We start from the raw sequence: 25,159 nt of genomic DNA, 5'->3' as shown, positions 1-25,159 counted from the left end.
CATCATGAGGGTTTCAGTGGAATGAAACAAATGTAACAATAAAAATCTGATCCAGGGCCACAAAATCCTCTGTAAACTGAAGTAGAAAATATTCTCTGGAGTTTTGTATTGGTAATTATACTACTAATACTTTTTATTTTTCAGTGTGTCTTCAGGATTATAGTTGAAAAAAAGGGCCTGAATATGTTAGTAAAAAAATGACCTATAGAAAAGTTAGTTTTTGATCTATTTCTGCCTCTAAAAATTGCATAAAAGGTTGGCTTTCCAAATTTATTCAAACATGATCTAAATCACAACTTCAAATGACAGAAACTCTGAGTCTCAAGACTTCCATTTCAGAAACAATAGGTAAAATGAGCCTAAAGACTCTTTTCTGTGCACAGTAACGTGTAATTGAAACTGTGTCCCCAAGAAATAAAGAAACCATTGACTAGTAGAAATTCTTAAGCTTACAGGATGGCATATAAGAAAACTTACTGAAATACTCAAACTCCCTCCGCTTGTAACAACACTGGCTGAAATCATTTGGAACCAATACAGCCAAACGAAGTTTATATAGAATGAGCTTGCTGACATCACAGCCTGAATTTTCATCGTGTGTTTTATACTAACTCTCCCCAAATTTGCACATGGGACCCACGAGGAGGCATAAAGAGACAACTGTGCATGCCCAAAGACTTTCTACACCTCCCTTTCCTTCCACCAATCACCTAAAGATGCTAGAATCCACCCCCGCAAACCATTTCTAATAACATTACTGCTTTAAAGCTAGCATGGGGAGACAGATTTGGGCTTGACCTCCTGTCTCCTTGTGAGTCTACCTGTAATAAAAGCTTTTCTTTTCTCAAAAACCCGGTATCACAGTACTGACTTCTAGTGCAACAGGAAAGGAGCTTCACCTGCTTGATAAATAACTGGGTAAGAATCTGAAGAACTAGCAAACACAAAGCACTCTTTTACCAAAAGACATTAATAAGCATCAGAATCTGTGTTAATATTTACATTATGTTAAATTTTAAAAATATATAAAATAATTTTCTAGAAATGTTTCCCCATGTTTTTCTGCAGCAATACTAATGAGGGATAGATGTCAAAGTCTGTCACCTCTGAACCCTGCATGCACTTTAAGCTCTGGGGTGGAAAGCTCAAAATCAACACAACACTCAAGTCTTAGAATTTGTAGTTATACTCTTGCTTGTGGGTTTTTAATTTTGGTCATACTTTTTAACTAATATTTTATTACATATTAAGTAAAATAAATGTAAAAGACAGATGAGAAAACTCATATGATAGAGAAGCTGCGTGGATGAAATAGAATTGGAATCTTGTATATCTTTCTGTAGACCAGGAACTCTTAATTTACACTGTGCTAACATGCTGTCTCATTTAAGCCAGCTACAACAAAGTATAAGTGCTTTGGATGGAATGCCTATGTCATAGTTAATTACATCATTTAGAATAGGTTCCAAGACAACCTACATATAGTAGGTAATTTTTTGTTCAGTAAATGAAACTCTGGGAAGTATTTTATCTCTAAGTTTAAGTGGAAACACAAGTTCATACAAGGTATTTAGCTATGGGGTGGGGGTTGCCTGAAGTAGAGATTAAAAGTATTCAAGTAAGTTTTTTTTTATAATAAAGAAAATAAAATTATTTCTTTGGAGATCTTTAAAGATAACTTAATAATTTTCAAATCCATCAGATTGCTAGTGATAAGAACTCAGTATCCAGCTGGCCCAAAGTGCAATATAAGAACCAAAACGCTGACAGCTAAGAGAAATTGGGATTCCACAATATTTAAGAAATGTGCAAATGCCACCCAACTCCAGATATAAGACTTCGTTTCCTTTGCTGCTATAACAAATTCTCACAAACTTAATGGATTAAAAAGCATAAATTTATTATTTTAGTTACATAGAGAAGTCAGACATGACTCTCACTGGGCTAAAATCAAGGTGTCATCTGTCTGGATTGTGTTCCTTTCTGAGGTTCTAGGGGAGGATCTGTTTCCAAGCTGGCAGAATTGAATTACCAGCAGTTGTAGGATTGAGGTCTCCATTTCCTTGCTGGCTGTTAGCTAAGGACATTTCCCAGCTTCTAGAAGTTACCCACAATCCTTGGCTCATAATCTCCTTTTTTCATCTTCAAAGCCAGAAAAGGCAAGCTGAGTCCCCCTCATATCTCTTTTTTCTTTCATTTCTGCTCTCTGATCCATTCTTCTGCCTCCCTCTTCTATTATTAAAAGCTCCTGTGATTAAACTGGGCCCACTAAGATCACCTCGGATACTCACCCATCTCCAGGTCTGTAACCTCAATCACACCTGCAAAGTTCTTTCTGCCATGTAAGGATGTAAGGGTGATATATTCACAGTTTCTGGGGATTAGGATGTGGACATCTTTGGGGGAGTATTATGCTGCTCATCACAGGCAGATTCTGAACTTGGCCCCTCAGTGATATGAGGAACTTGTTTTTCCCCACAACTCTCCCTCTGCTGTGCAGAGCTTTATCTTTATCCACATCCAGCTCCCATCATGGTCGCAAGAAGGAAGCTCGTAGCAACTAGGCTTCCTTGCTCATAGCCACCAGAAGAGGATTTCCAAGCAAGTCTTATGCTATGTTTATACAAATATAATGACTAGGGCCGGGCGCAGGGGCTCACGCCTGTAATCCCAGCACTTTGGAAGGCTGAGGTGGGGGGATCACGAGGTCAGGAAATCAAGACCATCTTGATCTTGATCTTCATCAAGACGGGGAAACCCCGTCTCCACTAAAAATACCAAAAGTTAGCCGGGCATGGTGGCAGGTGCCTGTAGTCCCAGCTACTTGAGAGGCTGAGGCAGGAGAATGGCCTGAACCAGGTAGGCAGAGCTTGCAGTGAGCCGAGATCGCGCCACTACACTCCAGCCTAGGCGACAGAGCAAGACTCCGTGTCAAAAAAAAAAAAAAAAAAAAAAAGACTAGGCTTGTACATCAATAAACTCACAAAGCAAGGGGAACTGGACAAAAAATGGTTAGGCTAATTATAAAAGGTGATCTAGAATTGTTAGGAAAACTGTAGTCTACTCATTTGGCTACCCTTTTTCCTACATACCCTACTTCTAACACATATACTTTCAAAAGTGCTCATTTACACAAAGTACTTTCAATCTACCTCACAAGGAGGGAACAACCCAAAGTCTCATTGAATTACTACATCCAACTCCAGATCCATGATGATCACACAGATGAAATGCCTTCGTTTCCAACAGATCTGGATATAGACCTAAATAACCAACATTCATTTAGTGACATATGGCTAAGTTTAAATTATCTAAACCCAAAAGACAATCATGGAGGAAAAAAAACTGAATTCTAAAAAGTAAAGAATGCTAACAATTGTCAGTATTAGCTTGTCCTTGGCATATATATCCTTCTGTAAAGAAGCAGCTGGGATTCCTTGCTCTCAAAATTCCAAAGGCTAGTAACCATAGCAGGAGATCTTGTTCAGACAATGGTCGAGACTAAGAATGTCTGTCTCTTGGCAACAAGTCTCTGGGACCTCCCCATCATCCAAGGCCCTCAATCTATAATGAACTTCATGTACTGAATTTCAATTTGAAACCATCAATTTCTACCCCCAGATTGCATTTAAAATACAGCCACGTGCCATAATAGACATTTTTGTTAATGGCAAACCAAAAATACAATGGTGGTCCCATAAGATTATAATGGAGCTGAAAAATTCCTATTGCCTAGTGATATCTTAGGTCTCATAATGTCATAGTGTAATGCATTACTTTCATGTCTGTGGTGATGGTTGTGCACTGCCAGTCCTATAAAAGTATAGCATGTATGATTATGTACAATACACAATACTTGATAATAATAAGTGACTATGTTGTTGGTTTATGTATTTAGTATACTATACTTTTTATTATTATTTTAGAGTATATTATCTCTCCCTATTAAAACAAATTAATCGTAAGACAGCCTCAGGCTGGTCCTTCAGGAAGTATTCCTGAAGAAGGCATTGTTATCACAGAAGATGACAGCTCCATGTATGTTACTGCACCTGAAGACCTTCCAGTGGGACAGATGCAGAGGTGGAAGTCAATGATATTGATGATCCTGACCCTGTGTAGGTTTAGGCTCATGTGTGTGCTTGTGTCTTAAGTTTTTTAATAAAGAGTTCTAAAAGTTAAAAAAAAAATAGAAAAACGTGTATAGAATAAGGATAAAAATATTTTGTACAGTTGCACAATGTATTTGTTTTTTAAGCTAAATGTTATTAAAAAAGGGTCAAAAAGTTAAACTTTTAAAGTTTATAAAGTAAAAATATTACAGTAAGCTAAGGTTTATTATTGAGAAAATTAAAAAATACATTTAATGTAGCCTAAGTGTACAGCGTTTATAATGTCTACAGTAGTAACAGGCTATACCATACAGCTGAGGTGTATAAGTAGGCTACACCATCTAGGTTTGTGTAAGTCCACTCTATGAGGTTCACACAATGACAAAATTGCCCAGTGATGCATTTCTCACAACATAATCCTGTCATTAAGCAATGTGTATCTTTACTGTATGAACTTGAGGTAGTTCCACTTACTAGGCAGAAAATACTCAAAAGGAGGTATTTTCTCCAAATAGGAGAAAGGAGGTATTTGGGAAAGATTTCAGGCAACAGATTTGTGCTTTACCATATCCTTATCCCCTGTTAAATCTCATTTCTTTAACATATTCCCATATTCACCCTAACTTTGGAAAGGATTAATTCTCTACTTCAAGCTAATCTTGCAAAGCTGAACTGTGAAACTAGGCCACAAACAGAGTGACTCTTTTTTATTGAATCTGAATTTTCTATGATTGAAAAAATGATCTTTCTTGGGTCTAAATGGGAAATGGTCAAGGCACTCTAATACGATGAGTTTTCGAAAGAATTCTTCTCAAAAACTACAGCCTCATGAAACACAGGTTCTGTGCCCCAAGGTACAGATTATCACCAACTTCCCATTTGGGAATTCTGCAGTGGGGCGGAGAGGGGGGTCCTCATTGCCCTCTTCCCTTGAACTAAATCCATATTTTAGAATGTCTTTCCTACAAGTACCCCTTTCCCAGTACGAAATTCAGTTCCAGTTGGGTTATTGTTGATTTCAAGTACAGAAACCCGTTCAAATTGGCTTGTGTTGCCAGACTCAGTTTTGTACTTTGAACACAAGGTAAAACTCAAAACACACTAGGAGAATGAGACACAAATCAATATATTGTAGTAAGTATCATAAAATGAGTATAAATAACTATGGGAAACAAACGAGTTTTTGTCTAATTGGGCAAACAGCCAGGAAAACAATAAATCCTATACATGTTGGTCATTTACAATGTTCTAACATGTCCTATCACTGGGTACTTGTTCTAACTTTTCCGTAACACTAACAGGGAGAAATAACTGGTTTGAAAGGACAAAAATTTTAATGTCCAAAATAAGCAAAACCAAAGAACAGTGTCAGGAATTCATTTTGGATCAAACTGTTTTTCAACTTGGAAGTCACTGGATATACCTAGCCCTTTTTAACCCACAAAGCTGTGTTTTTTAGAGGAAAGGCAACATGCCACAACAATTTTTTTTTTTGGAGATGGAGTTTCACTCTTGTTGCCCAGGCTGGAGTGCAATAGCGTGATCTCGGCTCACCGCAACCTCTGCCTCCCAGGTTCAAGCAATTCTCCTGCCTCGGCCTCCCTAGTAGCTGGGATTACAGACGCCCGCCACCACGCCCGGCTAATTTTTTGTATTTTTAGTAGAGATGGGGGTTTCTCCATGTTGGTCAGACTGGTCTCGAACTCCCGACCTCAGGTGATCTGCCCGCCTCAGCCTCCCAAAGTGCTGGCATGAGCCACCACGCCCGGCTAACAAATTCTATCATTCCCATTAATTCCAAATCTCCAAACTGACACCAAGTGTGGCAGCATGTTTGAGTCAAGAGGAATCAATTCTAAAATATACAAGTCGAAACATTCCAAAACGAGTTCCACATGTAGGTCTATCAAACTCTAGTTAGGTTTTAAGTTAAACAGTGAGAAATGGCAAAGGAGACAAGTTAGAAGAAAATAAAGAAACGCTAAATTGTGCTCAAACAAAATCTATACCTATAAATAAAAAATGCTTACAATGAAAACTTTGCATATGATTTTATTCTTATGAAAATGACAATAATATGCCTTCCAAAGAAGCTGGAGAAGTACTTTAAAAAACTATGTGTGAGAAATGGCATCAACATAGAAAGGACAGTTCTAGTGGAAAAGCTAGAAACAGCTGGCTACAATCCTCCCAAATAAAAACATCAATCCAGTCTCTTAAGGGCTGGGTTCAAGAGTAAAAAGGAGTTACTTTTTGATTACTTCGACTGCTGTTTTACATTATCTAGGAGGTGTGAGGGATCTACAAATTGGCTGCTTAATAAAGGTGCTGATGCATGTTTCTGAAAAATTTATCAAGGTTAGAAAATTGGAAGGGGGTGTCTGAAATCTCACTACATTAATACATAAAACTAATCAAATCTCACACTTAGCTTTCAGTGTTACAGAAGACTATGAGAATGTAACAAAAAATATTCTGTTTTCTTTCTTTTTTTTTTTTTTGAGGCGGAGTCTCGCTCTGTCGCCCAGGCTGGAGTGCAGTGGCCGGATCTCAGCTCACTGCAAGCTCTGCCTCCCGGGTTTACGCCATTCTCCTGCCTCAGCCTCCTGAGTAGCTGGGACTACAGGCGCCCGCCACCTCGCCCGGCTAGTTTTTTTTGTATTTTTAGTAGAGACGGGGTTTCACCGTGTTAGCCAGGATGGTCTCGATCTCCTGACCTCATGATCCGCCCGTCTCGGCCTCCCAAAGTGCTGGGATTACAGGCTTGAGCCACCACGCCCGGCCTAATCTGTTTTCTTAGTAACAACTTACTAAATCTCAAATGGTAGAAATAAATTAGCATAAAACTCCATAGTAAGAAACACAACAAAATCTCAAACACGTTTAGATCATAGTAACTTACCTCTTAGTAGTAAAATTTTTTTCCAGCTCCTCATTGTGAACCAGTTTTGTATCCCCAAACTGCCATAACGACTGCAGATCACAGCTTACATCAAGCCTGCACTGGTTAAGAGTATCATATATAAAACTATACTCTCTACTATTGGTGTAACAAGGTGACAAGTAAACTAAAGGTAGAAAAAGAGAAAGCAGTTGTTTGCATTTAAAATGACATTACTGGACATCTGTACAATGACAACTGTATCTCTAAGACACAAAATAACCAAGTACTGAATTTTCATTAACAACGTAAGGCAACAATTGATATTTAAGGTTCTACAACAGTAATACAGACCTCCTATACTTTATATAAATGAAAATATGAACCATGATTTTCTCCACATACCTATTAAGAGTTCTTAAAAGTTGACATATATAAATATGACAGTCCCAGAATATTCAGCTTAAGATGTTGCAACTCTGACTCCACGTTGCACATCATTACACAAACCTGGCAGCTACTGTTAGTGCATGAATGTTTGACAAGTAATGATAAGGCAAACTACACATTAGAAAACGACTGGGTTATTTTGATTTGCAAAAGTACAAGAACATGCGTGTAAGATGTTGCCTGATACAGTGGCATGTGAAAGAGGAAACAGACTTTCTTGGGACAATGAGCGTCTCCAGCATTGTTGTAAATAGATGCATAAAAGGATAAAATCCTAATCCTATGGAAGTGAACTCAGGGGAAAGCAGGGAGCAAATACAATTGACTCTTGTCATTTGTGGTAGTTATATTCTACAAAGTTCCCACCAACACTGAGTCACAAACATTGTGTCACAAACTACTGTTCTTGGGGGAAAGGAAAGGGTTAACTTACTGCAGGCATCTGGTCAACATTTTTTTTCCCCCTCTTAGAGACAGGATCTCGCTCTGTAGCCCAGGCTGGAGTGTAGTGATATGATCATTTCTCACTGTAACCTCTAACTCCTGGGCTCCAGCGACGCTCCTGCCTTGGCTTCCTGCATAGCTGGGACTACAGCAGGCACAGGCCCAACATGCCCAGCTAGTTTTTCTTTTATTTTTTGTAGAGATGGGGTTGTCCAACCTGGTCTCAAATTCCTGGGCTCAAGCGATCCTCTTCAACCTTGGCCTCCCAAAGTGCTGGAATTACAGGCAAGAGCCACTGCGCTGAACCTGGTCAAATTTTTGACCACCAAAATGCCATTTGCATTATGTAGATTCTGCCAACATCTTTATAAAACAAACCAATCTCATCAGTTTTGAAAACTTGTTCTTCCATTTTCCGATGTGACATTTAGCTGGTTATTTTAAAACACTCTTCCTTAACATCCTGATCTGCAGAACCCATCTGCCTGCAAGCTCAACATTTTTCATGTTGCATCTATCACCTTTTGAAATGTTTGAGTCAAATAGCAATAGCCAAGGAGAGTTTAACTTTTCCCTGACTCTGGGTAATGTGACCTAAGTTCCTCTGGCTTTTAGCTTCACAACAATGCTGCCCACTATGCTTTTTTAAATTAGCCATAATGAAATCTCATGAATCTATAAATTTAGCTGCTTTTCTATCTTTCCCAGAGTTTCATCAGGCACTATAGATGTTACCTTAGCACTTTTTGGTGAGGCCTGATGTACAGATTGGCAAGTTTCTTCCTCCTCTTCCTGGAAGTACATTAACATTGAACTCAGGCCTGAGTGAAGCTTACCTAAAACGTGTTTTCTCTGTAAGGCATATCATAACCTTCTTGACCTTAGGAATACTAGACCACACTTCGGCATTACACTTGGAGACCATTTAAAGTAGTGAGATCATCAACAAAGATGTTAACAATTGATGTGGGTTGGCTGTGTCCCTACCCAGATCTCATCTTATAGTTCCCAAAACCCAGTGAGAGGTAACTGAATCATGGGGGTAGTTACCTCCATGCCGTTCTTGAGATAGAGTTCTCATGAGATCTGCTGGTTTTATAAGGGGCCTTGCCCTCCTTGCTCAGCTCTTCTTTCTCCTGACTCTATGTGAAGAAGGACATGTTTGCTTCCCCTTCTGCCATGATTGTAAGTTTCCTAAGGCCTCCCCAGCCATGGGCAACTGTGAGTCAATTAAATCTCTCTCTTTCATTAAAAAAAAAAAAAATAGGACTAATACAACAATGTAGCACTATCACTAGGAAAAGAACACTTATTGCAGTATGAGAGCTGAAACAAGGTAAAGCATGGCCTCATTTGACCTTAGATGAGAATGCATGCATTGGGTGACTCAAATTCTTGACCCCAACGTGCATGTCTGTGAAAGCATTGCTGAGTATCAAGTTCGGACAAAAAAGCACTGCTGACTGTTGATTGTGAATTTCAACAAGTAGGAAATTCACCAACATGAAATCCTCAAACAATGAAGACTCACTATATAGAAGGTTTAAGGCAATTTCCATATAAATGAACCTAATTAACAATTTGCCCCTTAAATTTAGCTTATCAATCAACAGAAGTTAACATAATGACAAAACCAATATAAAATACTATAACCAGCTGATTTCAGTAACAACTCATTCCTCATTTCCATTTTTAATTCTATTGAATAAATGATTTTCATTTTAATATTTATAATAATCACTACAAATTTTAATAGTTTTGTAACATGATGTACAAATTGTGATAGTTTCATAACATATGATGATTTTGTGGATGTGTAACTTTTTATTTTGAAATGAATATAGATTCACAGGAAGTTGCAGCAACAGTACACAGAAGTCTTGTGTACCCTTAACCCAGTTTCCTCCAGTGGAAACATGTAGCTATAATCCAATATCAAAACAAGGAAAATGACACTGGTACAAGCTACAGACCTTATTAAGACTTTACCAACCAGATTTTCATCTACTTGTGTGTGTAGTTCTATGCAATTTTATCACATGAAGATTTGTGTAACAATCACTCTAAGATACAGAACTGCCCTATCACCAGAGACATCCCTGTGTCACTCCTTTATATATTTTTTCATGCTGAAACTCTCACACACTCCCATTCTCCTACCCTGTCCCTAAATCCTGAAAATTATTAATCTCTTCTCCGTATGCATACTTTTGTCATTTCTAGAATGTTTGTAAATGACATTTTGTGGTATGAGACCTGTAGAGATTGCATTTTGTTTTTTTTTGCTTAGCATACTGCCTCTGAGATTCAGCCAAGTTGTTGTATGAATAGATTGTTTCTTTCTATTGCTAAGTAGTATACCATCATATGAATGTGCCATCGTTGGTTTAACCATTTACTCATTAGAAATTTGGGGTGGTTGTCAGTTTCTGGTTATTACAAATTAAGCTGCTGTGTACATTCATGTATAGGTTTTTCTGTGAATATCATTTTTTGTTTGCCAGGGAAAAACGCCCAAGAGAAGGATGGCTGGATCATATGGAAGTTGTATACTTATTTATTTTTGAGACGGAGCTTCACTCTTGTTGCCCAAGCTGGAGGGCAAGGGCGCAATCTCGGCTCACCGCAACCTCCGCCTCCAGGGTTCAAGTGATTCTCCTGCCTCAGCCCATGAGTAGGTAGGATTACAGGCATGCGCCACTGTGCCTGGCTAATTTTTGTATTTTTTTAGTCGAGATGGGGTTTCTCCATGTTGGTCAGGGTGGTCCTGAACTCTCGACCTCAGTTGATCCACCTGCCTCGGCCTCCCAAAGTGCTGGGAATACAGGTGTGAGCCACTGTGCCTGGCCTGCATGCTTACTTATTTTTTTAAAGATTGGGTCTTGCTATGTTGCTCAGGATGGCCTTGAACTCCTGGGCTCAAGCAGTCCTCCTGCCTTGGCTTCCTGAGTAGCTGGAACTACAAGCACATGCCACTGTGCATGGTTGCATGTTGTTTTTAAAGATGATGCCAAATTGTTTTCCAGAGCGGCTGTGCTATCTTACATTCCCTAATGGCAATACATGAGTGAGTTGGTGTCTCCCATCCTCACCAGCATTTGGCACTGTTACTGTTTTCTTTTTCAGCTGTTCTAACAAGTGTATAGTTACATCTCATTGTGGTTTTCATATGCATTTCTTTAATGGCTGTGATTAGCCATTGAACATCTTTTGATAAGCCCATTCATGATGTCATTACGTTGAGTCTTTTAATCCATGAACACACTATATCTTTCCATTTATTTAGATTTCCTTTTTTTTAAAAAACATCAGTGTTTTATAGTTTATCACATAAAAACCTTACACATTTTGTTATATTTGTACCTAAGTATTTCATTTTAAAGTTATTATATTTTATTTTGATATGGAGTCTCGTTCTGTCACCCAGGCTGGAATGCAGTGGTGTGAGCTCAGCTCATTGTAACCTCCGCCTCCTGGGTTCAAAGGATTCTCATGCCTCTGCCTCCCAAGTAGCTGGGATTATAGGCACCCACCACCATGCCCGGGCTAATTTTTTCCTATTTTTAGTAGAGACGGGGTTTCGCCATGTTGGCCAGGCTGGTCTCAAACTCCTGACCTCAAGTGATTCACCTCCCTCAGCCTCCCACAGTGCTGGGATTACAGGTGCGAGCCACCATGCCCGGCTGCCTAAAGTTATTTTAAATGGTATTTTAAAAATTGTTTATTTCCATGTGTTCTTTGCTAGTATTTAAAAATACAGTTGATTCATGAACAATATGGGTTTGAACTTATACTTGGATTTTCTTCCACCTCTGCTACTCCTTAAGACTGCATGACCAACCCCTCCTCTTCCTTAGCCTACTCAATGTGAAGATGATGATGAAGACCTTTATGGTGATCCACTTACATTTAAGCAATAGTAAACATATTTTCTCTTCCTTATGATTTTCTTAGTAACATTTTCTCTACCTTACTTACTGTAAAAATACAGTAGTATATAACACAGATATAAAATTATGTGTTAATCGACTTCATGTTATCAGTAAGGCTTTCAGTCAACAGTAGGCTATATGTATTAAAAGTTAAATTCTGGGGGAGTGACTTATATGCAGATTTTTCGGCTATGTGTTTTGGGGAGGGGTCGGGGGCCGGATCAGTGCCCCGCTGGGTTGTTTAAGAGTCAAATGAACAATTGTTTTTTTCTGTTTTCATTGTATCCAGTGACCTTGCTGAACTTACTAGTTCCAAGTTTTCCTTTTTTTTAAGATTCTTTGGGATTTTCTATGCAGACCATCATATTCTCTTCAAACAGGGACAATTTTATTTTTTCTTTTCCACTCTGAATACCTGCTAATTCCTCTCCTTGGCTTTTGTGCTGGGTACAACTTCCAGTATTATGCTGAATAAGAGTGGCAGAAGAGAACATTCACCTCTCAGTTATGTGCAATAATTCATTTTAAATATCGGACTTCATTTACTTATATTTTGTTTAGGATATTTGCATCAATTATCATGGACATTGGCCCGTGGGGTGTTTTCCATATTATATTAGTCTCATCTTGAAACCATCTTAATATTAATCTCCTATTATTATTCTCTCAATTTCTATTTTCTAGAAGAGATTGTATAGAGTTTCTGTTCTTCAAATCTTTAGAATTCTCCAGTGAAACCATCTGGGCCTTAAAATTTCTTTTCTAACCATGAATTACATTTAATTGTTGTAAGTCTATTTAAATGATCTATTTAGAACTACATGTGTTCAACAATTTGTACTTTTGATACAACCTGTGGGCCATAACCCATTTCATTCTTGATAGTGGTAATTTATGGCTTCTTTTTCCTTTGTCAGACTTGATAAAGGTTTGTCAATTTAATTGATCTTTCCAAACAACCATCTTTTTGTTGTAGTTTCATTAATTATCCTTTCATCTTGACAGGTTTTTTTTTTGACAGACTCTTGCTCTGTCACCCAGGTTGGAGTGCAATGGCGTGATCTCGGCCCACTGCAACCTCCACCTCCCGGGTTCATGCAATTCTCCTGTCTCAGCCTTCCAAGTAGCTGGGATTACAGGTGCATGCCACCACGACTGGCTAATTTTTTGTATTTTAGTAGAGACGGGGGTTTCACTGTGTTGCCCAGGCTGGTCTCGAACTCCTGAACTCAGGCAATCCACCTGCCTCAGCCTCCCAAAGTGCCAGGATTACAGGCGTGAGCCACCGCACCCAGCCTTTCTTTTTCTGGTTTCTTAAAGGTTGGCAGCTTAAGATTATTTATCTGAAACACTTCCTCTTTTCTAAAGTAAACATTTAGTGCTATAAACTTCCTTGTTAGCAATGCTTTAACCATGTCCCTCAAATTTCGGTATGTTGCATTTTCATTTTAGTTATGTATTTATTTCCTCTCCATGACTATTTCAAAATGTATTCTTTTACTTTTTGCAGAGATAAGGTCTCACTATGTTTCCTAGGCTGGTCTCAAATTCCTAGACTCAAGGAAGCCCCGTGCCTCCGACTTACTTTCCAAGTGTGTTTGGAGATTTACTTTTCTGTTTGCATGTTGTCAGAGCACATATTCTGTATGATTTCAATTTATTTATTTATTTATGAGACACAGTCTCGCTCTGTTGCCAAGACTGGAGTGCAGTGGCACAATCTCAGCTCACTGCAAGCTCTGCCTCCTGGGTTCATGCCATTTTCCTGCTTCAGCCTCCCGAGTAGCTGGGATTACAGGCGTCTGCCACCACACCCAGCTAATTTTTTGTATTTTTAGTAGAGATGGGGTTTCACCGTGTTAGCCAGGATTGTCTCAATCTCCTGACCTCATAATCTGCCCGCCTCAGCCTCCCAAAGTGCTGGGATTACAGGCATGAGCCACTGTGCCCGGCCTCAATTCCTTTAAATATGTTGATATGTATCTCATGGCCCAAGATACTGTCTATTTTGATGCATGTTCTACAGGTGCTTGAAAGGTCTATTCTGTTACTGTTAGGTACAATAATCTATAAATGTCAATTAGATCCTGTTGACAGACAGTGTTAAAGATTATTCAATACTCTTTCTGATTTTCTGCTTAGTTTTATCAATTGAGAATACAAAGTCTCCAACTATAATTCTAAATTTGTCCATTTCTCCTTTCAGTTTTATCAGTTTTGCTTCATATATTCCGAAGGTGTGATGTCTGAAATATACATATTTAAGACTGCTGTATCTACTTGGTGGACTGACCTTTTCATCATTAAGTAACATTCCTCTTTGTTCTTGACAATTTTCTTTCCTCTGAAGTCTACTTACCCACCATTAATATAGTCACTCTTATTTTATTATTTGTATGGCCTTTTTTCATATGTCTACATTCCAACAACTTATATCACTACATTTGAAATGAGTTTGCCAAGAGTAGTTGGGTTGTGTTTTTTTAATCCATTCTGTCAACGTGTCTTTTAGTTGGTATATTTAGATCATGCATGTTCGATATAAGTAATGATATGTTAGGGCTTAAGCCTATGATTTAATTATTTATTTTCTGTTTTTCCTTCTGTTTGATTTTCTATTTCATTTTTCCTGCTTTCCTGTGTGTTGCCTGAACATTTTTAAAATTTCATTTTGATCTGCCTATACTAAAACAATTTAATTCTGAGATATTTAGATTCACTTGCAAAAGATAATGCAGAGAGATCTCACGCACTATTCATTTAGTTCCTTCTAATAGTAACATCTCACGTTATAATTATCTGAAATACCTCCTCTATATACGCCGAGAACCACATCCAATAATGTAATTTGTGCTACAACTGTCAAACATAACTAAGAAAACTCAAGAGAAGGATCATCTATTATATTTACCCACGTTTAAGCTTTTTTTCTTCCTTCATTCCTAATGTTCCCAGTTTCCTTCTTTTACTAGCTTTTGTTTGGAGAACTTCTTCCAGCTATTCTTTAAGGGTATGTGTGCTGATGAAAAATTCTTAGTTTTGCTTTATCTGAGAATATCCGTTTTACCTCCGTATCTGAAAGACATTTTTGCTGGGTACAGAACTCTGGGTTCAAAGTTATTTCTTGCATTTGAAAAATGCGGTGTTACTTCCCCCAGACTCCATGGTTTCTAATGAGACATATTTTGTCAAATAATTTTTCCCCTATAAATAATGTGGTTTCTTTCTAGTTGCTTTCAAGATTTTTTCTCTGTTCTTAGCTTTTAAAGTTTTATTACGATGTGCATTGGCATGAATTTTTCAGGGGTTTTACAGCTTCTTGAATGTATAGGTTTATGCCTTTTGCCAAGTTTGGGAAATTTCTAGCCAATATTTCCTAGAATAATTTTTCAGCCCCACACTCTTTCTCCTCTCCTTCTGGCACTAGGACAAAGATGTTAGATCCTTTGTTATTGCTCCACAAGTCTCTTGGGTTCTGTTCATTTTTCTATTTTCTCTGTGTTGTTCAGGCTGAGTAATTTCTATCCTTAGAAGAATAGAAACAGAAGAGTATCTCTATTCTTCTCTTGAACCCACTGAGTATTTTTTTTTTCTTCACAGACTTTTTTTTTTTTTTTTTTGAGACAGAGCCTTGCTCTGTCACCCAGGCTGGAGTGCAGTCAGTGGCGCAATCTTGGCTCACTGCAACCTCTACCTCCCTGGTTCAAGCAATTCCCCTGCCTCAGCCTCCTGAATAGTCACCATGCCCGGCTATTTTTTTTTTTTTTTTTGTAATTTTAGTAGAGACGGAGTTTCACCATGTTGGCCAGACTGGTCTCGACCTCAAGCAATCCGCCCGCCTTGGTCTCCCAAAGTGCTGGGATTTAGAATGGTTTTAGGTTCACAGCAAAATTTGAGAGGAAGGTACAAAGATTTCTCATATACTCTCTGCCCTCTGACATGCACAGCCTCTTCCATTATCAATCAATGTCTTCCCCCAAAGTGGTACATTTTTTTCTTTACAACTGATGAACCTACATTGATACATCATTATCACTCAGAGTCAATAGTTTACATTAGGGTTCACTTTTGGTGTTGTACATTCTATGGGTTTAAAAAATGTCAAAGCAAATATTCACAGTATCATACAGAATATGGTAGTATCATACAGAGTAGTTTCCTTTGTTTTGTTTTTTGAGACGGTCTCATTCTGTCGCCCAGGCTGGAGTGCAGTGGTGCAATCTTGGCTGACTGCAGCCTCGACCTCCTGGACTCAAGTGATCCTCCCATCTCAGTCTCCCAAGTAGCTAGGATTATGCCACCAGGTATGTGCACCACCATGCCTGGCTAATTTTTGTAGAGATGGGGTTTCACTACACTGCCCAGGCTCATAGTTTCAATGCCCTAAAAGTCCTCTGTGCTCTGCCTTTTCATCCCTCTTCCCTGTCCCAAACCCTAACAACCACTGATCTTTTTACTGTCTGCCTTTTCCAGAATGGAAAACATATGGTATGTAAATTTTTTAGACAGGCTGCATTCACTCAGCCAATCTAAAAAGGTGACATGTGCTTTTAAGGTTCTTCCATTTCTTTTCATGACTTGATAGCTCATTTCTTTTTTAGTGCTAAACAATATTCTATTGTCTGGATGTACCACTTTATCTGTTCATCTACAGAAGGACATCTTGGTTGCCTCCAAGTGTTAACTATTATGAGTAAAGCTGCTATAAACACCTGTGTGCAGGTTTCTATGTGAACACAGGCTTTTAACCTATCTGTGTAAATGCCAAGAAGTGTAATTGCTGGAGCATATGGTAACAGTATGTTCAATTTTGTAATAAACCACTGTACTGTCTTCCAAAGTGGCTATTTTGCATTCCCACCAGCAATGGATCAGAGTTTCTGCTGCCCCATACCCTCACCAGTATTTAACATCATCAGTGTTCTGGATTTGGGCCATTCTAATAGGTGTGTACAGGTATTTCTCTTCTAATTTGAATTTTCCTGATGACATATGATGTGAAACATCTCATCATATGCTTACTTGCCAACTGTGTATCTTCTTTGGTGAAATGTATGCTAAAGTCTTTGGCTTGTGTTTATTAATTTTTTCATTTTTTTTTTGAGACAGGGTTTCATTCTTGTGGTGAGGCTGGAGTGCAGTGGCGTGACCTTGGCTCACTGCAACCTCCGCCTCCTGGGTTCAAGTGATTCTCCTGCCTCAGTCTCCTGAGCAGCTGGAATTACAGGTGCCCACCACATCGCCCGGCTAATTTTTGTATTTTTAGTAGAGACGGGGTTTCTCCATGTTGGCCTGGCTGGTCTCGAACTCCTGACCTCAGGTGATCCACTTGCCTCAGACTCTCAAAATGCTGGGATGAGGCATGAGCTAACGTGCCCGCCAGGCTAATTTTTTTTTAATTTTTATTTTTTTTGAGACAGAGTCTTGCTCTTTCGTCCAGGCTGGAATGCAGTGGTATGATTTTGGCTCACTGCAAGCTCTGCCTCCTGGATTCACACCATTCTCCTGCCTCAGCCGGCAGGCTCATTTTTAAATGGACTTGTTTGCTTTTTTAAATTGACTTGTTTGCCTTTTTATTGTCAAGAATTTTTTTATATATTTTGGATAACAATTCCTTATCTGAAATGTGTTTTGCAAATATTTTCTCTTTATTACAATTAAAAATTTCTGTTCTGCAAAAGACACTGTCAAGAGAATAAAGTCTGGCTATTCAATCCTTTCTTTCACAAACTACATCTTTGGTATTGCAGTTAAAGTCATTGCCAAACCCAACATCATCTAGATACTCTCATATGTTATCTTCTGTAATTTTTATAGTTTTGTGTTTTACATTTAGGTTTGTGGAACATTTTGAATTAATTTTTGTGCAGGATGTTAACGTCTGTGTCTAGATTCCCTTTTCTGCATGTGGGTGTCCAGTTGCTTCAGCAATATTTGTTGAAAAGACTTTGTTCTATTTTCCTGCCTCTTCTTTGTCAAGGATCAGTTTATATTCATGTGGCTCTATTTCTGGGCTCTCTATTCTGTTCTATTGCTTGATTTGTCTGTTTTTTTTTTTTTTTTTTTTTTTTTTTTGCCAACACCACCCTGCCTTAATTAGTGTAGCTTTATGGTATGTCTTGAAGTAAAGTAGTGTCAGTCCTCTGTTGTTTTTCAGTGTTGAGTTGTGTATTCTTAGTCTTTTGCCTCTCCATATAAACTTTATTTTAATTTTATTGTAAATTGAAAAGTTGTAATTGTATACATTCAGGAGGTACAACGTGATATTATATGCATACAACACAGAATGATTAAATCAAGCTAACACATCCATTGCCTTGAGTATTTATTTTCTGTATTGCCTTGAATACTTAATTTTGAAATACACAATTATTAATCATAGTCAACCCGTTGTGCAAGAGACCTTAAAATTTGTTCCTTCCATATCAGAAACTGTGTGCCACATAAACTTTAGGATCAGTTTGTTGGTATGCACAAAATAACTTGCTGAGATTTTGATTTGGGTGACAATGAATCTGTAAATCAAGTTGGGAAAAACTGGTATATTGATAATACCAACTTTTCCTATTCATAAACGTGAAATCTATGGGATTGACTTTTTTCAACAGTTTTGTAGTTTTCCTCATATAGACTTTGTACGTATTTGGTTAGATTTAAACCTAGGTATTTCATTTTTTTTGGTGCTAATATAAATGGTATGTTTTAAATTTCAAATTCTACTTGTTCATTGCTGGTATATAAAAAAGCAATATCATATATTAATCTTTATCTTACAACTTCCCCCATAATCGCTTATGAGCTCCAGGAGGGTTTTGATTTTTCAATAGATGTGATCATGTCATCTGTAAGAAAGTACAGTTTTCTTTTTTCTTTCCCAATATGTATACCTTTTATTTCTTTATTTCCTTTTCTTGTCTTACTGCACTAGCTAGTACTTCCAGTACAATGTTGAGAAGCAGTGGTGACAGACATCCTTGCCTTGATCTTAGTGTGAAAACTTTAAATTTTTCACTGTTAAGTTAGCTGAAGGCTTTTTGTAGAATTTTAAAAAATCAAGTTGAGGAAATTCCTCTTTATTCCTAGTTTACTGAGAGCTTTTTAACATGAATGGGTGTTAGATTTTGTCAAATGCTTTTTTTTTTTGCATCTATTGATATGATCATATGATTTTTCCTCTTTAGCTGATGGATTACATTAATTGACTTTCAAATGGTGGACCAGCCTTACATACTTGGGATATATTCCAGTTGGTACTGGTGTGAAATTCTTTTTTAAAGACAGTCTTGCCCAGGCTGCAGTGCAGAAGTGTGACTACGGTTTACTGCAGCCTCAACCTTCAGAGATCAAGCGATCCTCCCACCTCAGCTTCCCAAGTAGCTAGGACTACAGGTATGCACACCAGGCTGATTGAAAATTTTTTTTCGAGAGACAGGGCCTTGCTGTGTTGCACAGGCTGGTCTCAAACTCCTAGCCTCAAGTGATCCTCCCACTTTAGCCTCCCAAAGTGTGGATTACAGGCATATGCCCAGCTATAAAATTCTTTTTATACATTATTGAATTTGATTTGCTGATACTTGGCTGAAAAATTCTGCATCTATCTTCATGAGTGCTATTTATCTGTGGTTTTTATTTTTTTTCCAGACAGGGTCACACTCTGTTGCCCACGTTGGAGTGCAGTGGCACAGTGGCACAATTATGGCTCACTGCAGACTTGACCTCCCAGGCTCAAGTGATCTTCCCACCTCAGCCTCCTCAGTAGCTGGCACCACAGGCACATGTCACCATGCCTGGATAATTCTGGTATTTTTTGTAGAGATGGGATTTTTCCATGCTGCCAAGCTGATGTCAAACTCCTGGGCTCAAACAATTCTCCCACCTTGGCCTTCCAAAGTGCTGGGATTACAGGTATGAACCACCATGACTGGCAGTGTAGTTTTTTTTTTTTTTATGTCAATTTTATTATTTTTTATGTCAATTTTTTCTTTTTTTTCTTTCTTTTTTTTTTTTTTTTAAAGAGACAGGGTCTCACTCTGTCATACAGAGTGGAGTACAGTGCTGTGATCATAGCTCACTGCAGCCTTGAACTCCTGGGCTTAAGCCATCCTGCTTCAGCTTCCCAAATAATGCTGAATTTAGACAGTAAGTGTAGGCAGCTCTTTAAATTTAACCAACTCTCACCCTATGGATTCAGAGACCATAGCTGAATATCCAGGAGATAACGATTCCTGGCTATTTCTTCTCAGTATTTTTTTTTAAAATTTTTTTATTTTACTTTAAGTTCTGGGATATATGTGCAGAATATGCAGGTTTGTTACATAGATATATGTGTGCCATGGTGGTTTGCTGCACCTACTGACCTCTGTCATCTAGGTTCCCTCCCCTTGACTCCCACCCTCCAACAGACCCTGGTGTGTGTTGTTTTCCTCCCTGTGTCCGTGTGTTCTCATTGTTCAACTTCCACGTATGAGTGAGAACATGTGGTGTTTGGTTTTCTGTTCCTGTACTTGCAGAGGATGATGGCTTCCAGCTTCACCCATGTCTCTGCAAAGGATATGATCTCATTCCACTTTATGGCTGCACAGTATTCCATGATGTATATATACCACATTTTCTTTATCCAGTCTGTATCACTGATGAGCATTTGGGTTGGTTCCATGTCTCTGTTTCTGAAAATATTGCTGCAATAAACATATGTGTGCATGTGTCTTTATGGTAGAATGATTCAGGCTTTGGGTATATACCCAGTAATGGGATTGCTGGGTCAAATGGTATTTCTGGTACTAGATTCTTGAGGAATCGCCACACTGTCTTCCACAATGGTTGAACTAATTTACATTTACATTTCTGCTTGATTCTTGGGATCAAGCGTTCCTCCCACCTCAGCTTCCCAAGTAGCTAGGACAACAGGCATGCACCACACAGGCTGATTTTTATTTTTATTTTTCTAGAGACAGGGCTTTGCTACGTTGCACAGGCTGGTCTCAAACTCCTAGCCTTAGGGCATGAGCCACAGTGCCCAACGGTGTAAAAACATTCTTATTGATACACAGCCTCACCAGCACCTATCGTTTCTTGACTTTTCAATAACTTCCATGCTGACTGGCATGAGATGGTATCTCACTGTGGTTTTGATTTGCATTTTCTAATGATCAATGATGTTGAGCTTTTCTTGGCTCTGTAGTTTTCTTCTAAGTTCTTTATCTTGTTTTGGTATTAAAATAATGCTCCTCTAAAAGCATGAGTCAGAAAGTATTCCTTCTACTTGTATCTTCTGAAAGAGATTGTAGAGAATTGGTATAACTTCTTCCTTAAATATCTAGTAGCACTCACCAGTGAACCTATCTGGTCCTGCTGTTGTTTTGGAAGGTTATTAGTTATTGATTCAATTTGTTTAATAGATAGATTTAGGCCTATTCAGATCATATATTTCTTCTTGTGTAACTTTTTGCAGATACTGTCTTTCAAGGAATTGGTACATTTCATCTAGGTTACCAAATTTATGGGCCCAGAGTTGTTCATAGTATCCCTTATCTTTTAATGTCCATAGGATCTGTAGTGATGTTTTGATTTCTGATATCAGTAATTTGTGCCCCCGTTTTTTTTTCTTAGTTATCCTGGCTAGAGGCTTATCAACTTTACTGATCTTTTCAAAGATCCAGATTTTCACTTTGTTGATTCTTTTTCTATTAATTTCCTGTTTTTAAGTTCATTCATTTCTGCTCTAATTTTTATTATTTCTTTTCTTCTGCTTATTTTGGATTTAATTTGTCCTCTCTTTTCTAGTTTTCTAAGGTGTAAACTTAAATTACTGATTTTAGATATTTCTTGTTTTCCAATGTATGCATTCAATGCTATAAATTTCTTCCTAAGTACTGCTTTTGCTTCATCCTACAAATTTTGTTTTCCTTTTCATTTAGTTCAAGGTATTTTAACATTTCTCTTGAGATTTCTTCTTTGATGCATTTATTATTTAGAAGTATGCTGTTTAATCTCAAATAATTTGGGTATTTTCCAGCTATCTTTGGGTTATTTATATCTAGTGCCCCCTACTTGATCATCTTAATTCCACTGTGGTCTGATATGGTTTGGCTCTGTGTCCCCAACCAAATCTCACCTTGTAGCTCCCATAATTCCCATGTGTTGTAGGAGGGATCCAGTGGGAGATGACTGGATTATGGGGGCAGGTATTTCCTGTGCTATTCTCGTGATAGTGAACTGGTCTCATGAGATCTAATGGTTTTAAAAATGGGAGTTTCTCTGCACAAGCTTTGTCTTTTCCTGCTGCCATTCATGTAAGATGTGACTTGCTTCTCCTTGCCTTCTGCCATGATTATGAGGCTTCCCCAGCCACGTGGAACTATAAGTCTACTATAAACCTCTTTCTTTTGTAAATTGCCCAGTCACTAGTATCTCTTTATCAGTAGTGTGAAAATGGATTAATACATGGTCTGAGAGGTGACTGTATGATTTCTATTTTTTTTTTTTTTTTGAGACGGAGCCTTGCTTTGTCGCCCAGGCTGGAGTGCAGTGGCCTCGGCTCACCGCAAGCTCCACCTCCTGGGTTCACACCATTCTCCTGCCTCAGCCTCCCGAGTAGCTGGGACTGCAGATGCCCGCCACCACGCCCAGCTAATTTTTTGTATTTTTAGTAGAGACGGGGTTTCACCGTGTTAGCCAGGATGGTCTCGATCTCCTGACCTCGTGATCCGCCTGTCTTGGCCTCCCAAAGTGCTGGGATTACAGGAGTGAGCCACCACGCCCAGCGATTTCTACTATTTCAAGTCTCTTAACATGTATATTATGGCCAAGGTATGGTCTATCTTGGTGAGTCTTGGGTGTACCTGAGAAGAATGTCTAACACGCTACTGTTGAATGGAATAGTCTACAGATGTCCATTATATCAAGTTGATTGATGGTGTTGCTGAGCTATGTCCTTAGTGATTTTCTGTCTGTTGGCAATACGCCCATTTCTGATAATGGGGTATTTCCAACTATAATAGTAGATTTCTCTGTTTCTCCTTGTAGTTCTCTTAGTTTTTGCCTGAGTTTTTATTTTAATTAAATTACCAGTTCTAAGTCTTGTATTCGATTATTACATATTTCATTTCTTCGATGAGATTTGCTAGCTTTTCGTTTGTTTCAAAAGTGTCTGTAACTGTTTGTCCAAATATCTTTATGGTAGCTGCTTTAAAAGTCTCTCAGTTAATTATAGTTCCAACACCTGTGTCAATCTTAATGTTGGCATTTGTTATCTGTTCTCATTCAAGTTGAGATTTTCTTGGTGTGTGTTAAGATGAGCGATTTTTATTATATCCTGGTCAACTGGGGCATTTTATGAGACTCCGGATTATATTTAATCTTGCACTTCAGCAAGACTTTACTAAAACTATGCTGGCAGGAACAATGGCTGGCAGGGAAAGGGGAGCACTGACTCTTTATCACTATGCAGAGGTGAAGTTCTGGCTTTCCACAGGGCTTCCATTTACACGCTGGGGAGTATCCTGTTACCACTGGAAAGGGCTGGAAGTCCATGGTCCCCACTTATCCTCCACCAACATTGTAGAAGGAGGCCTTGTTACTGCTGGATGTGGTGGAGGTTCAGGCTCTCCACTTTGTTCACTGACTCTAACCCTAGTGGAAAGGGCAACTCATCACCACAAAGCAGGGGTAGATAACAACTGACATTGCAGGAGCAGGATGATGGCAGGGAAGAGAATGCGTTATTGCTGTGTGATCCTACTTGGATCACCACTGGCATCATAGGGAAGAAAAGGGGTACCTTGTTCCTGCTGGGTAGGGGGTCAGAGTCCAGGATCCCCACTCAATCTCCTTTGACATCACCCCAGTGGGAAACGGGAGGGGTATATTTAATGTCAAACAGGTTTCCAACTTTCTAGGCTGCCCCTTTCTTAGTCCACTGGCAAGAAAGAAGAGGTTTTTCTCGGGGCTTCTGGGGGAGGTCTGCACCAGAGGGCATTTCTCTTGTTGGGGGCATCCAGTCTGAGATATGGAGGAAACAAAAAGAAAATCCAGGGAACTTACTGCTATGTCATTCCCTGAGTCCCAAATTCCCTAGTTGGTGTGTGTTCTCCAGTTTTGAAAGTCTTCGCACATTTGTTTTATAAACATGTCCAGGGATTTTAGGTGTACTTTGTGGGAAGGATGCAGAACATGCATCTATTCTATTTTGTGTGGAAACGTTAAGTACATGTATGTTTAAGGAATTAGAGACCTGAATTAACCTAATTTTATATAGAGTTAAAATAAAAGATGAACATAAAATAAGAATCAGAGAAATACAGTAATAGTTACTAAAAAAGTTCCCAACTTCCACAGAAATATTACCTTTCTCAGCTGTCCTCCTGATCTTAGGAATGGTGAATTTCTTCAAAGGGTTGACTTCACGAGTATTTAACATGGGTTTGCTAGTTGAGCTCATTTGCCACAGTGTATTCTGTTTAGCAGTTTCTTTCATTTCCATTTTGTTGGTGGCCTAAAATCAACCCAAGGTTATTAAGCAAAAGGTCAATAAATACATAAAAGGCAATGGCAGTACAATCATTTAAAAGTTCAACAAAAGTAAATAGTAAAATGTTCTTAGTCAACTGTCAGAAAGTTTCCATCTCAATTTGCCAGTTACCCAAAAAAGAAAATGAGTTTACAACTTTGTTTTTCGTATATCAAAAATATTAGCTGGGCACAGTGACTCACACCTGTAATTCCAGCACTTTGAGAGGCTGAGGTGGGCAGATCACTTGACACTAGGAGTTTGAGACCAGCCTGGCCAACATGGTGAAACCCCATCTCTACTAAAAACACAAAAAAATTAGCTGGGTGTGGTGGCACATGCTTGTAATTCCAGCTACTTGGGAGGCTGAGGCACGAGAACAGCTTGAACCCAAGAGGTGGAGAATGCAGTGAGCTGAGATCACTCCACTGCACTCCAGCCTGGGTGACAGAGCAAGACTCTACCTCAATATATATATTTCACATATATATTTCACATATATATATTTCATATATATATATGAATTTTTGTTTCTAACGCATTGTTTCCTTGTAATTCATGTAACTGTAATTAGGTAACCAAAAGTCTCCCTGCTCCTGAAAAGCTCAAAAACTTACAGCCATAACAATTTTTATACACATTTGGTAAAATTCTTACCAAATACTCCATTTTTTCTTTCCTTCTTTTGAGACAGGGTCTCTCTGTGTTGCCCAGGCTGGTTCTGAACTCCTGGGCTCAAGTGATCCTCCTGCCTTGGAATCCCAAAGTGTTGGAATTATAGGCATGAGCCACCATGCCCAGCTCAAATATTCCATTTTCAGAAAGCATTTTT

At 38.6% G+C, this 25,159-nt stretch overlaps 1 protein-coding gene across 1 annotated transcript in view; it reads right to left on the bottom strand.

The window, feature by feature from the left end:
* The window catches only part of TEX15 (testis expressed 15), a 94,016-nt gene that overhangs the window by 45,245 nt on the left and 23,612 nt on the right, over positions 1 to 25,159 (bottom strand). Inside the window, exons 3-4 of the mRNA XM_011944605.1 lie at positions 24,165 to 24,312; positions 7,015 to 7,180 (exon numbers count right to left, since the gene is read on the bottom strand). Coding sequence (XP_011799995.1) covers positions 7,015 to 7,180; positions 24,165 to 24,312 — 314 coding nt within the window. The remainder of the gene's footprint in view (positions 1 to 7,014; positions 7,181 to 24,164; positions 24,313 to 25,159) is intronic.

This window comes from Colobus angolensis, unplaced genomic scaffold (assembly GCF_000951035.1).
Source record: "Colobus angolensis palliatus isolate OR3802 unplaced genomic scaffold, Cang.pa_1.0 Scaffold233, whole genome shotgun sequence".
In the NCBI taxonomy this organism is placed as follows: domain Eukaryota; kingdom Metazoa; phylum Chordata; class Mammalia; order Primates; family Cercopithecidae; genus Colobus; species Colobus angolensis.
Note: the sequence above shows the minus strand (reverse complement) of the source record. Positions and strands in the feature narration are given on the sequence as shown.